The 15719-nt window shown below is 43.4% G+C and overlaps 1 protein-coding gene across 1 annotated transcript in view; it reads left to right on the top strand.

Annotated features, from left to right (window-relative positions):
- DNAH11 (dynein axonemal heavy chain 11) overlaps positions 1-15719 on the top strand; it is a 337309-nt gene that overhangs the window by 238421 nt on the left and 83169 nt on the right. The window contains exons 63-65 of the mRNA XM_019508567.1: positions 5386-5559; positions 9553-9788; positions 12143-12265. Of these exons, the coding sequence (XP_019364112.1) occupies positions 5386-5559; positions 9553-9788; positions 12143-12265 (533 nt within the window). The remainder of the gene's footprint in view (positions 1-5385; positions 5560-9552; positions 9789-12142; positions 12266-15719) is intronic.

Raw genomic sequence — 15719 nt, forward strand, 5'->3', positions numbered from 1 at the left:
TCAGAAATGAGTCGCATTATATCCACTCTCATTGCACCTAAATTGTAAATAAGTGGAATATGCCAATTAGATTGTTTTGTTTTGTTTCCTTTGCAAAACCATTCATTTTAAAAACACAATGTGTTCTCTGAGATTTTTTTGTAGGCAGGTGTAAACAGGTGTAAACAGATGCCCTGTCAATTTACTGGTCAATTTCTAGACAGCCACTCAAGTAAGTGGTAGTATGTAGTTAAGTTCTCCTCAGTTCACAGAGGTAAAATTTTGACATACATCTTGAAACAATATGTGAAATGTATTACATCCCCTATAGTAGACAATTTGATGCATCTTATTTTCCTAAAATATTCGAGATCATTTTAAATAGATTTTTAAAAATACATTAAATTTTATTTGGATTCCCATAAAGTTTTGCTTTACTTAATCTGAAAGAACTCAACTCTCTTTTTGACTAATGACTTCATTTCTACAAATCAGTCCATAGAAGACTGCAGTCAAATCAATTATGTTAGGTTGGACTACAGGAAAAGAGTTTTAACTTATTAAAGCCACCTGAAACAATTGAAATAGACCAGTTTTTGTCATCTACAACTAGTTAATTTCTCATTGTTCATTTTAACTTCAATGTTATTCAGAAACTTACAGAATAACATTTAGTATTTGGCTTGTTACAAACCAAAGCGTGCCGTGTGTGTTGTTATGAGTTATTATCAGGGCTCCTGGTATTCTCTGATTTAAAAAAAAAAATCGCAAATTCTCTGATAAAAACCACAAGTTCTCTGATATAAACCCCAGGATCTGCAATGAAATTGAAACACCATCATATCTATTATTTATAGCTATATATCTATAGATATATATATCATGGTGTTATATATAGGTGTGTGTGTGTGTATATATATAGGTATCAATTGCAAATAAAACATTGCGTTCAGTTTTATAGCAATGTGGAAGCCTACCAGTACCTCAATCACAATAATAAAACAAATTTTAAAGACCTATAAATGTTGGTATTTGATTTTGGGATTTTTATCATGGTAAATTAGAGCTCCCTCTACCCGCTTAGCTCACACAACTCAGGTCCTGACCCCTGCAGCAGTGCCCGAGCCCCGGCTGCTACCTGTGGGAGGCAGCAGCTGCTGCAGCATAGCAGAGTGCAGAGCCCAGCTCCCCTCCCCCCGTGGGCAGCATGGCTGGAGCAGAGCCTGCTGCAGACTCTGGTAGGGGGGAATGGTTCCTTACCGGTACACGCACTCCTGGGGAGTAGGGAGACCAATGCCTCCCAGATCTGTGTGCAGGGCAGGGGCAGGCTGCCCACTGCAGGCTCAGGTTTCCCACCCTGCTGCCCTCTGCCAGGGCCTCCACAGCCCAGTGGATGGGACCCAGCGTGGCAGGCCAAGCAGGACCAGGCAAGGAAGCTCCTTGCTGCTGCAGGCTCTGTGCTGCCCTGGCGATGCACCCCCTGCCCGCTCCAGAGCAACAAGGGGCACAACCCCACACTGCTGCCCCTGCTGCTGTTGGACAGGCAGGGGACACCTTGCCAGGGCAATGTGGGGCTTGCAGCACCAGGGAGTTTCTCCACCTGGCCCCACTCTGCTCTGCCATGCTGAGTCACACCTGTTGGGCTGCATAGGCCCTGGGGAGGGTGGCAGGGTGGGGAGCCTGAGCCCACAGTGGGCAGCCCACCCCTACCCCACACAGATCTGGGGGGCACAGGTCCCCCTGTCCCCCCCAGGAGTATGTGCAGCAGCAGGAAGCCAGCCCTTCCTCTCCCCTATTCTCTGGATGAGCCACCCACGGCTCAGTCCCACTTCTCGCCAGGGCTCTGCAACTGTGCATGGCAGTCACAGGTCCCAAGCCCCATGCATTGCTTAGCTGGGCAGCAGCTCCAGCCCTACCGCTGTCCATCTCACTCCCTCCCTCACTAGGGGGGCCTCAATCTCCCCACCCTCCCCCGAGACTTACCTGCTTTCCAAGCTGCCTGGCAGCTATGTGCATATATATGCACATAGCACCCCCTGCCTGACCACCTTCCTTCCACTCCCCCCAGCCCCTTGCAGGCTGGAACTCCATGAGCCCACAGAAAGCAAAAGTGAAACATCTGCATGTTTCATCATTAAAATGAGAAATCCATGTTTTTCTCCATTTTTCCATGAGAAACGGAAAACCCAGATCCCTGGTTATTATCTACATAAGAGATGTTTTGGTTGGACCCAGACAAAACTAAGACCACCATAAGCTGGCAGAGTCTTACTACCTTGTGTAATCCCATCAAGTTCTGTTAGTCTATGCCCAGAGGTAACGACGAAGTCTTGCTTTTAACAGTTTATATTGAATCCGGAAAGGGTTGTTTCTACAGGCTAAGGGTCATCTTTAGTAATGTTTTTATATAAGCTAAAGAAAAATATTTAAAAGGATTAATTGAGAATGTCAAGTCTTTTCCTCCAAGAATAAATTCTTTTTTACTAGAACAGGAGACAGTTAACTTCTGAAAAGCATCAAGACTGATGATTTTGTCTATATAGCATTGACCTGGAAGCTCAACCATTCAGACTAATAAATCAGGCAATTTATATTTAATCATTAACTAACTCCCGAGCTGAACAGCTGTTCAAAATTAGAAATGGGTCACCTCGGCCAGGATGACATTACAGGCAATCTATAATGCATTAGAATAAAATTATAGTGATTTTTAACTGTCTGGAAATTTATTACACTGCATGTTCCAACTCTTAAACCCTTGTTAGCCAATGTCACTAGTGATTTATGGTGGTTGGGTGGTATAGTAAAATTACTGAAGATTTAAATAGACGATCATTCTATGTTTAGTAAATCTTCAAATTTCAAAGCTATTTTGGAGAATGAGGTGGGTGCACTTTATTGTTTATGACTTACCAACTAGTGACAACAGGGAGAGATAATGGATAAATCAAAAGGCTTTCTTGTAAATTAATGGATTTATTGTCTGGTTGCCTTCAGTAAATGATTTAAGGAAGAATCTAATGAGTTCTGCAGAAAGTACTGCAAATCTAAAACACTTCAAATGAACAGTGCTAAATTTCAGAGGTAATTGTTAGTGATTTAAACAAAAACAGTCTCTATCCCACCATTTGTTGGCTGTCTTATACCTGAGACACAAACACTGTCACACACATCAAGTTCTGCTTCATGAGTTTGCGTGGTGATATTTCAAATGCATGTTCAACTAAGCATTTTGTTTTATGTGAGAACATTCAAAATGCTGTTCACTGGGGACATAGCCACTTCACCTAAACACCGGCGGGGGGACCGCCAGCCCAGTAAAGGCCCTCTCTGATGTGACTGCAGTTGCCTCATCAATCAGTAGAGAGAAAAAGAGAAGCAGGGGAGAGGTAACTGCCTTGCCTGAACACCAGCGGGGGGACCGCCAGCCTGCAAATGGCCCTCCCCCAAAGAGGGTTTGCTACATCGATCACAGAAAGGAGCACAGAAGCAGCATCCAGGGCACGGCCTGGGCCCGTAGGAGCCATAGCCCGTGGGGGTCAGGTCAGGTGTGAGAACCGGACTTGGACCGGGAGCTCACGCGCCAAAGTGTCCGCCATCCCCCTCTCAGCAGCAGGGCACAAAATTTGGGTTTGGCCCTTGGGTGCAGTACGGTTCTGCCCCAGAAGTTTCTCTGACCACCCTTCTGGAACCAAAGATAGGTATTTAGGGCCCTGAAAACCATATTCCTGAAAATCTCCGTGAACATTTTTGAGTTCAAGTAGGGTTTTGTGAATGGGGCACCGGACCCCGCCACTGGGGTGAGGCACCAAAAATGTCTGCCTGCCTGGATCAAATGGTTGGGCAATGTGCTCACAATGACCCCTTACAGACTTCCAGGCCATGCCAGGGAGCCCATGTCAACCGCTTGCAACACAGGAGAGCAAAATTTTTCTAAGTCCCACGGCAGACACTAGGTCCACCAGTTCTCCTGCAGGAGAACCCCGCCACTCCCAAGGAAGGGCCCCAGCCTCACCGACCCTCGGGCCAGTCACTAGGGCGAAGCCAGAGTGGAACTGCCGCCCAACCTGTCCCTCCAGGTCGGTCCCCTTCCGGACCTCCAAGGTTGACATGGCCTCGTGGAGGGCTGCCCAGTCCCCTGCTGCCCCGGCCCAGGCCAGCCGCCGCCTGGAGGGGTCACTGGGCGCCGACCCCAGGGCCCCGCATACCTGCTGGGACCCTTCGAGATGGCCTTGGCCTGGCCGGCCCTCAGGCAGGTCACCAGGGTGAAGCCGGAATCATGGCCGGGCTCCTGGAACTGTCACCCAGCCTGGCCCACCAGATCGGTCCCCTTCCAGACCTCCGGGTTGACATGGCCTCGTGGAGGGCTGCCCTGGCCCCTGCCACCCCAGCCTGGGTCAGCCGCCACCTGGAGGCGTCACTAGACACCATAAATCCAGCTAGCCCAGTGTCCTGTCTCACGTACTTGCAGAGCATGAATGCTGAGGAAGAGGGTAAAGATGGGTATATCCAGAGTCTTCCACCCCTTGCTCGTCTCCTATTGCAGCTTCCATCATTTAGAGGTTTAGCAAATTCTGATTCAGAGACTGCACTCAGAGACTACCATGTTCAACGCTGATGGATCTTGCCTCCAGGAATTTGCCCAGTCCTCTTTTGAACTGGGTTAAGCTACCAGCTCCACAACATCTTATGGCAATGAGTTCCACAAGTTAATTTCATGCAGCATGGAAAAAAGCTTTCTCTCATTTTAGATAAAAATACTTAGAATCTTTTTCTGGATAACTTGGATTTACATATTTAAAGCAGAGATGATTAGACATGGAAAATCTGATTATTTTATCTTCATAGAACTCAAGTTCTACATAATGTCAAATTTTAACAATTGAAGTGAGCATTTCTGATCTGTTGCCACTAAATTGAAAATACTTCATAAACAACCAATGTTTCAATTAACATATTTTTCCAGTTATAAGTGTCCCTGTATGTTTCAGGTTTTCAGGTTCAACTTGACAAAAAACAGCATTTCCCCCAAATATAAATTGATATTTCTGTGATGGTTAACTAAAAATTGGGCACTGTGGTATGACTGAGAGTCCAGTCATAGGTCAGCCCTTTGTAATTTGCTGTAGCTATCAGGAAATCCAGACTGTACAAGAATACATGCATAAAATGGACCAAAAGTGCCCTGACACCATCCCTTTGCTCTTTCAGCCCCAAGACTGTCATATGAGTACTTGCATCTGTTACCTTTTATGGGACCGCTGTGCCATAAAGAAAGTGTCAGTCTCTTAATAGCCTTGCTTTAAATCCACTGGTATTTTTTATGTTAACTTTTCTGCCAACTTCAAGTTTAAAGCTATGATTAATATATGTTTGTTTATGACATTTTACAATTGTGGTTTGCAGTCTGAAAACATTCGTTGGAGCCAGTCTATTAAACACTTGGAAGCACAAGAAAAGACGTTATGTGGTGACATCCTGTTAACAGCAGCATTCGTGTCTTATGTTGGATCCTTTATGAAACAGTATCGTCAAGAACTGGTAGAACATCTGTGGATCCCTTTCCTTAGATCACAGGAGGTAAAACACCTTGTATTAAATGGCAGTGCATGCTTGAAGCTTAAAACCCCCCAGTTGAAGACTTAAGAGTACAGTTCTGTGCTTAAGTAACTAAAACAACTTTGTAGAGTTGGCATATGAGACACATATGCCTTTCAGCAAAAAAGTTTTTCTCAAATTGTAGGTACTGATTTTTTGGTTGTTTATTTGTTTTTCTACTTGGGATATGCACACTTGAGTGAGTTCCTTTTCCTTTCCTACATCATCTTTCGTAGGCCAAATTACCTATGTAATAGCAGTTATTACTGATCGTGATGTGTAAAGATAAACTCTGCTTAACTTTCAGGTTCCTAGAAGAGTCTGTAAGGATGGCAGCTAGAGGCATTTTACTTGTAAAATGAGTATTTGATAGGAGTCTTTGATATAATATACATAGAGCCCTAAAACACATCTCCCACCACCCAGCAGTTCATAAAACATTGCCATAAATTGATCTCTCTTGCTTAGTCAGTTTGTCACACAACTTTTTAAAGGAGCGAGATGCAACATGCAAGCATCTGAACCCCTGGATGGCCTTCTTGTCTATATCACTTTAATCTTAAAAGCCCTGTATTGCTCTACCTTTGTCTATTTTTACTCCCCTGCAAAGCTTTGTGTTGATTCTATCCTCTCCACTCTGTGAATGCTGCCTATCTTTGTCTGTCTACTTTGTTTTGTGGCCCAAATCACCATAATAACTTGGCACCTCACACTTCTTAAAGCATTTTACCTTGCATCTTCCAAGGAAAGAAAGGAAGTGGTATCCCTATTTTTAAAATGGGTAACTAAGGCATAGAGTAGATTAACTGGTGCCGAGCAAACACTGGAGGTATATGACTAAGCTGTCCTGGTTTCCTGCATCCATGGGTCCAGTGTTCTAGCCACTGGGATGTCCTCCTACCCTCATAAGAACATAAAAACTGTCATTTACTGGATCAGACTCGAGGTCCATCTTGCCTGGTATCCATGGGTATGTATCTGGTGCACTTCACAGATGCCCTGTCTCTTCTGTGAGCAGAGGGAGATCTTGGCACACAACTGCCTAGAGTGCACCAGGCTATAGCCCCTCCACTGCTTCCTCCAGAACCTCTTGCTGAGGTTCTGACTGCATTATTCCCCTCACCTTTTTGTTTATGCACTCCCCATCCACTTATTTCACCAGGAAGGAGTCTCTGGGTGGGGCAGTCCCCAGTGACTGCAGGGCCACTTCCCTATGCCTGGTCCGATCCTGTTGCCAGGCATAGTTTCACTGAGCAGTATCCATGGACTCCTTGAACTCATTCAAAGGCCTTTGGGCACTGTCTGATGTGCTTTGCTCAGTGTTCCCTCCCTTTCCTCCCCTTGGTGAACTCGTTTTAAACCTACACCCTCAATCCCGTCCCTTTTATATTTTGCTTTGTCCCAAGGAATCATTTGCTTACTCAGCGGTCTTCCATCTAAGGGAGGCTTACAGTGTTTCTTAGTCGTCCTTAGCCCACAGTCCCTTAAACAAAAAATAGGCCTGTGTCACGTAGTGGCAGAGAGTGGATGATGAAAAAGAGAGTGAACAGGGTATGACCAGAGAGTGGATGATGAAAAAGAGAGTGAACAGGGTATGACCAGAGGTTTTTCTACTGTTCATCTTTTAGATTTGCGATCGCTACTGTGTATGACCTCTCAGTCTCTGTTGAAAGGCCTGATCTGTCCACATTGAAGTGCCTCTTAAAAACCTACTTAAGCTTTGCTATCTATATTTGTATAAAAACTGTATAAATTATCTATTTTATTTCCTTTCTTCTGACATCTTTGTACTTACTTGTCTTTAGATAACATTTCCATGAAGCTACAAACATCTTTAGCTTATTGGAAGGCCCTTAGAATCTAGTGACCATTACCATGAAAAATCATAATCTTCAGAGTACAGTTTTTTAATAGAGCTGTACACTCCTGATGCTTTCACTGAAAGGCAGCTGGCAAAATTGCTTGTTTCAGTTTTGACAATTCTCCCAGTGTGAGAGAGAGATATGATTAATAAATTCTGTTTTAAAAATATAGTGAGGTCCTTGCTAAATGCTCTTCTTTCTAAAGGCCAATAGTTAAGGTAGTGCACTCTCTTATTTCTGTACAGGTATGGGAACAAGAGATACAATTGTGCATTAAAATGCATACCTTGCTTTGTCACAGAATACTAACACCACCACAAAGTTGTATCAACTATGCAGACCTATTTATTTCAGCTCTCTAACTTAAAGAGACTGCTTGTTTTATGGCCTATCAGTAAAATGAATTTTATTCTTAGTCGTCCTAAGTGTTTAAATAAATGTGTTTATCTGCTATCTGTCTATATGCACTCATAGGTATGTGTGCTGTATGCAGGGAAGTGTACACATACCGATGTGTTTGTATTTTGAGTGCATTGGTTACATGGTAGTTTACATTGTGAAATTGGCAGCTGTGTGATTAGAATCATGATTTAGGCCATTTTAAACAAATACATCCTTTGTTACAGAACAGAAACAGTTTTGTCTAACAACAAAATTGTTGCCACAGTAACTAAACTGGAGATATGGTGCCTTCCATGTTAGTGTTAATTTTGTACAAATTTGACTTGCCTAAAATAGATGCAGTTATTTCTTGAGTAAATAACTACCAAAATGACATGCTTCTTGATTTGGCTCTATGCTTTTAAAACGAAACAAAATTATTAATTCAACACATAGATATTGTATGTATGGTAGGGAGGAATAGTATGCTAAAAATAACAATGCGAAGACAACTTCCAAGTGGTTAGGGAATTAGAAGGCTTAGATCGATGGTTTTCAGACTGTTCTGTGGAGCACTGGGGTTCCACAGGAGGTCGTCAGGGGGTCATCAGAGATTGGGGGTAATGGAAAGGCAGGCCAGGGAGCTCCATGCCAACTCACATGGTCCATGGAGCCAGTGGAAGGGGTTCCATGGCAGAAGAAGTGATATGAAAGAATTCAGTGATTTGAGTAAGTTTGAAAACCACTGGCTTATAGGACTAATAATGTGGAGTAGTTCTCTTCTAACTTAGAGTTTTGACATTCAGATCAGGCTGGTATTCACCAAAAATAAGAACCTGAGATAAAATTGTAAGTTGATGGAATCAATAGGAATTTCACATTTTTTCACCAGCCATAGAGTATACTGCCTATTTGGAGGTTTCCTTAAAATTCTTGGAATTTTTTAATTTAATTGTTCTTCCTATCCTTTTTTTGTCTCTCACTGCATCTATAGCACCACTGAACACACCTTCATTAAGTACTGTTTTGAGATTTCTGATTTTATTAAAACACATAATGGCAGAATAACAGTTGGAGAAAGTGTGACTACTTGCTGGTGCTTTGACTTAAATGAAGTACACTGGAAACCACAGTCGAATTTACAGTGAAGAAGTGTCCATATAACAAAAGAACATTGTTATGCTTGATTTGTTACCTAGTTGGCTGCCTCTGCAGAGAACAGATATATATGGGGAATCTTATGTAGTAGATGAGCTCTTAAGAAAGCTGGTGTGAGAATCCTGTTATGCGGCTACCTATGCTGCACATAATCTGTAAAGAAACAGTAAACTTTTTTCTCTAGAAAATCTTTATTCTCTACCCATTATGTACTATTCATGATCACTATATCTGTACCAATATAAATAATCTGCTCTAAAGGTTAGCACTGTATATGCATCAGTTTGTGATATACAACACGTACTTTCTTTTAACAAAATCATAGTTTTTGAAGTTAGTTTCTTAAATTAAAAGAATATTCCATTTACACTAGTCCCATGAAATAGAGTTTGTCTTCTACACATTACATATTCTGATTCTTCTGTTGACATCTGATAGTCTACAGGGCCTTGCCTTCGTTTCCATACAATATACCTCTGTTTCTAGTGACCCTTGTTATCTTGTGCCTCACACACAGTCTCATCTCACTATTTTGTAACCTTGCTAGATCATTATATTCCACTCTGATTCAAAGGTTCCTATTCCAATAACTGAAGGCCTGGACCTGATTGCCATGTTGACTGATGATGCTACAATTGCAGCATGGAATAACGAAGGCCTACCTGGTGATAGAATGTCAGCAGAAAATGCTGCTATTCTAACGAACTGTGAGCGCTGGCCTCTGATCATAGATCCGCAGCAACAAGGAATTAAATGGATAAAGAATAAATATGGAACTGACCTTAAAGTCATACATCTAGGACAGAAAGGGTATGTGTAGACTGAAGAATTTGCTTTCCCATTTCACTGTTTTAAAGTTTATCCTAATTTTTACCAGGGCTTTGGTTTACTGTGATGTATTGTCTTTTAAATGTGAAGCATTACATTACTACTGCTTATTTTTCCATATTATCATTTTCCACTTAAAAAGCTCTACTTTTTCTGCTGTGTTGTTTTCAAGTTAGAGAAAAAATATAGTTTGATATGCATTGCACAAGATAGTAAAATCAGTTTTTCCAAAACTAAGATCCTGACACTGGCTTTTGTTCAGATTCCTGATTACAGTACAACTTAGCCAATAGGATGGTGACGTATATGTAGCCATAGCAGAGTGAGAGATTCAGTCTAATGTTTTCACAAATGACTTTAGCCAATATTAGGTATTCTCCTGGTTAGCAAAGATGTTTTGAATTCTAATAGTGAAGTTTAAATTGCATTTAAATAGGTATCACTCCTTTGGAATGGATCAGATTTATCCCTTCTCAAGATGATTCTGATTTATGGAGAGGATTGTAGTAGGTTTTCAGCTGAATGTTATTTTTCATGCTACCATGTGGCTCTGTAATAACTTTATAAACCTTTGAAGACTGTTATCATCAAAGAGACTATTATCATCAAAGAGACTTCATTTTATTGATACCCAGGAACAGCAGGCATTTGCATAGCCTAGAACAGCATGTGGTCTCAATAATACCACTTTTTAAAACCTCTGAATCACTGAGGAGCTTTTCAGCTCACTGTCTGCTTTTCAGCATTTTTCTCTTCCTCCTTGGGTGCGTCTACAAGTGCCATTAATGTGAAGCAATAAACTGCATAGCTGATTGGTCTGCAGTTTATTGCTCACGGAAAGCTCCTGGGCATGCCATTTACACACTTAGGACCACAACACATTGAGCTGAGTTGCAGCAGCCCCAGCTGGCAGGGAGTCTGAATAGGTCAGCCTGTCAGCCCGGGGCTGCTCCAACTGGGCTCAGTATGCTGCAGACAGGCTGGCTGGGGCACTGGTGTGCTTCAGCAGGTAGCCCCCACACTGAAGCATCCTCATGCCCTAGCCAGCTGGGTCAGCTTCTACATGTGTGTTGCTGCGCATGAAAATACTCTGCAGCAGGGTAGTGCTTGTATTAGTTTTGTGCGCCCTAATAGGTGCACGCATGTAGATGTTTAGACATTTAATGGGCAATTAATTAGTCAAATGCACAGTAAACATCTCACGTAGACACACCTCTTGACTTCTTTTACTTGACTATTATATGACCTGCTGCCTGTGATTTCTAGGGTCTGGACTCAGGGATCCAGGAGGTCTCTTCCAGACCTGAGTTCCTGTCTGTCAGTCTCTTTGCCATATCTACCTTGCAGTCACATTGGCTGCTTACAGACATGGAGGAAAAAAACAGTGCTTTAAGCTTGGTGCACCCCCACACCAAGCACAGCGCATACCCAGACAAAGCATCGCATTAGCTGGACTCACTGTATATCTAAGAAATTCTCTTATTTCTAACTATTTATAAAATCTCGTTAGGATAGGATTTTAAAAAGAGACAAAGACAGACTTGTATTTTCAGTTAGTATTTCTTTTCCTAACAGAAGAACCTTATCTGTCTGCAGACTTCAAAAAAAACCAACACGCACACAATGGTGCTTTAAACTCAGTGCACCTCTGTGCCAAGCCCAGCACATGCCCAGAAGAGGCAACCTGTTACTTCAACCCAGTTTGCCCAACATCTATATAGATCAGGCACTTCAGTGGGGCTTTTTGACACTTGTATCAAAAGCTGACACTGGGGAGCCAGGTTAAACTAATGCTGCTTCTTCCAGTAAAGTGCTGTTGTATTTTTTTTCATGTCTGTCAGTGCCTAATATGTCTCTTTATACTTGGCTTTGAAGACCTAGCCCACTATGTGTTACCCTCACTATAGATTGCAGTTCTTCCAGGAGCCTGTACAAGTTCTAATACCTCTTTCAAGGCAGCATGAAATTTATAAATAATGGACCCAGCAAGGCATGCTAAAACCTACTAACATTTATTTTGCGGCATTCCATCCTGCACTTGTTTATAATGTTTATATAAAGACTTGCAAACTCCTTCAGGCAGGGACCTGGTCGTCTTATTTCCTTAAAAAAATTAGAATGCCTTTTTATATGAGTAGAAAATAAAACACAGAAGTAGACTATTACTCAAAACCACTAAAGTATTAACTATTAGAAGATATATCTGTGTGTAATATGGCAGGTTATAACTGAGCCCTTAAACAAATATTTTCTCCAGTTTATAATATATGTCGCAGATGCATCTTATTACATAATTAGAAATCTGCCTTATTCCTGGATTTTATTTTCATACTAAGGTTTCTGAAAACCATTGAAAGAGCTTTGGCCTGTGGAGACACCGTCCTAATTGAAAACTTGGGTGAAACAATAGATCCAGTACTTGATCATCTACTTGGAAGAAATACAACTAAAAAGGGGAGGTAAGTATTTTTGAATGATCAGGATTTTTACATGAGGCTTAGTGCCACATTATTCCTATTGTTTTTTCTGTTCCTTATCAGCTCAAAGCTTGGTATACAACTATTAAAAAAAAAAGAGAGAGAGAGGTACTGGTTTACAACTGGTAATGAATGCGTATCAAAAATTGAGAATCTGGGTGTAAACACCTCAAATTTTTTATGATTTCAAAATGTAGAACTACTGATTTTTCCTGTCTTCAAGGCTACCCATGCAATCTTATACAAACTTTGCTATAAAGTCTCTCTCATTTACTAGTAAAAACTGAAAAAAAATAAGTGCAGAGGCATCTGAAATTGTGGGATTGGGGGGGAGAGTAAATCAATTTCTGTGAATGTTTACAAATTTTTTATTTTTGGAAAATGACTTTCCACTTTTAGTGACTCTCATATGTTCAGAAGAGTATTTATACCGCAAACTATATGTAAAGCAAATATTCTTATTATGGTTGACAAATTATAACAATGTGATAAATCAGAAGAAATTAATGAAAAAATAATTGTTCTACCACAACATAAGGTATTTATGGCAAATTCTTACTGACTTTACATTATTTTTCCCTCTCTCTTAATGTAGTAAATGTCTTACCCTTAGATAATGGCTGGTCCCAAAGACCAATTAAAATAAATAAATGCTTTTTTAACTAGTGCAGTGGGCTTTGGTCCAGGAAAATTCAGTTTGTCATGACTGACAAAAAAGGAAAATATCTTTTTGAGAATCTTTCATTTTGGGAGTGAGAGACAAAATGATTCACCTGACCTGGAACAAAAGATTACATTTCCATTTCAGTCATCTGTAACAAAGCCAAACTCATGAAAGAGAGAGGCTCGACTTCAGTGAGGCAGAGTGATCGTGTGCCAATTTTACCTATCATTCTGCAGTTGGGACACTCAGCAAGGCTGCAGAAGATTCAGGGTTCAATTTTTTTCTGCTGCCTGAGGGCACCTGAACCTACATCTCCCACTGATATGTTATAACTGATATTCTGGTACGGGGTGGGCAAAATACAGCCCACGAGCCGGATCTGGCCCGCGAGGCCATTCTATCTGGTCCGTGGGGCCCCTAAAAAAATTTGGAAAATTAATATTTCTCTGCCCTTGATTCCTGTCAAAAATGACCCAGGGGAAGCCCGGTGAGCTCCAACAACAGCGGGGCCCGGCCCGGCCCGCCCCGCCCCCTAGCTGGGAGCCCCAGCGGGGGTTTCTGGCCTGGGAGCACGTGGCTGCCCCGGCGCAGGAAGCTCAGGTAAGTGGGGGGGTGGGACCCTGGGCAGGGAATGAGTGCAGGGGAGGGAAGCGGCCCCTCCCTGCCCCATGCCTGGTGCCCTGCGCTGCAGCTGCTTGTAGTCCACGTGGGGCTGCCTGTGCCTGCTCTGGACAGCCCCATGCGGGCTGCAAGCGCCTGCAGCATGGGACAATGGCTGTGAGGTGGGGGAGGGGCCGCTTCCCCCCCCCCACACTCAGCTTTTCCCTGGGCTCCTTCCCTGCATGGAGAAAAGCGGTCCCTCACCCACCCGGTGCCCTGCGCTGCAGGCGCTCACAGCCTGCGCAGGGCTGTCTGGAGCAGGCACAGGCAGCCTCAGGCAGGCTGCGAGTGCAGGCCACCAGGCATGGGGTGGGGAGGAGTTGCTTTCTCCACACACCCCCTGCGCTCAGCACCACCTTGTAACCCAGCTCCACTGGCAGGCTGGCAGTGGGGCGGTTACAAGCTGGTGCTGAGCACGGGGAAAAGTGGCCCCTCGCCTGCCCCATGGTCAGCACCCTGCACTGCAGCCACTCACAGCCCATGCGGGGCTGTCCGGAGCAGGCACAAGCAGCCCCAGGCAGGCTGCGACCTCTGCAGCGTGGAGCATCAGCCGTGGGGCAGGTGAGGGGCCGCTTTTCCCCACGTTCAGCACCAGCTTCTTCCCTGCTGGTAAGCAGGGGGTTGGGGCTGTGTGCTGCCCCCCGCCTGTACTGTGGGACTGGGGGGAACTGGGTGTGAGTGGGTGGGGGGCCAGTGGGAGCACACTGACCGCACCAGTGTCCCGGGGCCAGTGCCAATGGGGCCCAGTGCAGGGTGGCAGGAGTACAGGGTCCCAGCTGACAGGGGCTCCATGGATCCGGGCCAGTTCCCCCCACCCTGCTGGTGCAGCCTAGCCCAACTCCACGGACCCCTGCCAGCCTACAGCCCACTTTGAGCCCCACTGGTGCTGGCCCTGGATCATTGGTCCTAAGATGGTGACCAGGGGGAAGGGCACCTGTCAAGGGGTGGGGCTACCCATGCAGCCCTCGACAGTCTGCAAAAACTGGGTAAGTGGCCCTCCACTCAAAGTAATTGCCCGCCCCTATTCTATTGGGTAGTTTTCTCAGTGTCTCGTGTTGAATCTGTTCCAGTTTGTATTTCTTGGTATAACAAACTATATGAAACAAGGACTGAAACCCAGGTGTTCAATTTCTCAAAAGAATACCCTAACTTCCTAGATATAGAGATTATCCTAGTTTCTCTCTGGTATAACATGTTTAAGAACTTCATATAAAATAACACCTGTGACTAGAGATGGAAAAAACCCACCACAGAATAACATGTAGCCTTGTGATTAGGGTTTGGGTGATACAGATCCAAATCCCAGCTCTGAATCAATCAGAGGGAGAGCCTTTAAACCCATATCTTCCACCTTTCAGGAGAGTACTCTAGCCAGTGTGCCCAGGCATTAAGGAGACAGTGATCTCCTTCTCTTCTTTTTCCTTCACTTTGCAAATCTAACTCTTTTTTTTTTTTAAACTGAATTTTTAGCAAACTGTTTACTGAAAAATTTGCTTAAGTTTAATTAGGATGCCTCTAAACATAGGCTTTCAAGGGCTGGGGATGAAATTGTAGAGGGGCCATGGTGGGAGCTTATACTGCTACCCATGCTGGGGGCAATTAGTGAAGATCCATCTCTAGTGCCTGTATCATTTGAGTATGTGACCAGTGGTCAGATTTCAGTGTCCGCAAACGCTGTGAGCAAACTGGAAAAAAATGTTTAGTTTGGTTGTCAGTGTACACCTAAAATGAGTATTATCAGCTGGTTCATTCTGGGGGCTCAAACTTGGCCCCACAAATTTGTCTCTGATCAAAGGTGAATTTTTGTTCTTTCCTTAGACTAGGAAATTCGTTGCTGCTGTTTTACAAAAGAAAAATACCTTCAGTTCTGAGAGTAAAAGAGATACAAGACTGAAGACACACTCTTATCACATGTGCCAGGGGCTTTGTAAATTCTTTTTGCATAGCCAGCATTGCCATACAGAAGGAACTGCTTTCATATGTACTTCAAGAAGTTATGGCCAGTTAAGTAGGCTGGCTTTATTAGCTCCAAATTAAGGGAGACAATGCTTCTGTTGCTCGCATTTGCCAAAATATATGTCTATTATTGTCAAGTTATACTCAGCTTTTCTC

This window comes from Gavialis gangeticus, unplaced genomic scaffold (genome assembly GCF_001723915.1).
Source record: "Gavialis gangeticus isolate Ggan-Ray unplaced genomic scaffold, GavGan_comp1, whole genome shotgun sequence".
Taxonomy (NCBI): domain Eukaryota; kingdom Metazoa; phylum Chordata; order Crocodylia; family Gavialidae; genus Gavialis; species Gavialis gangeticus.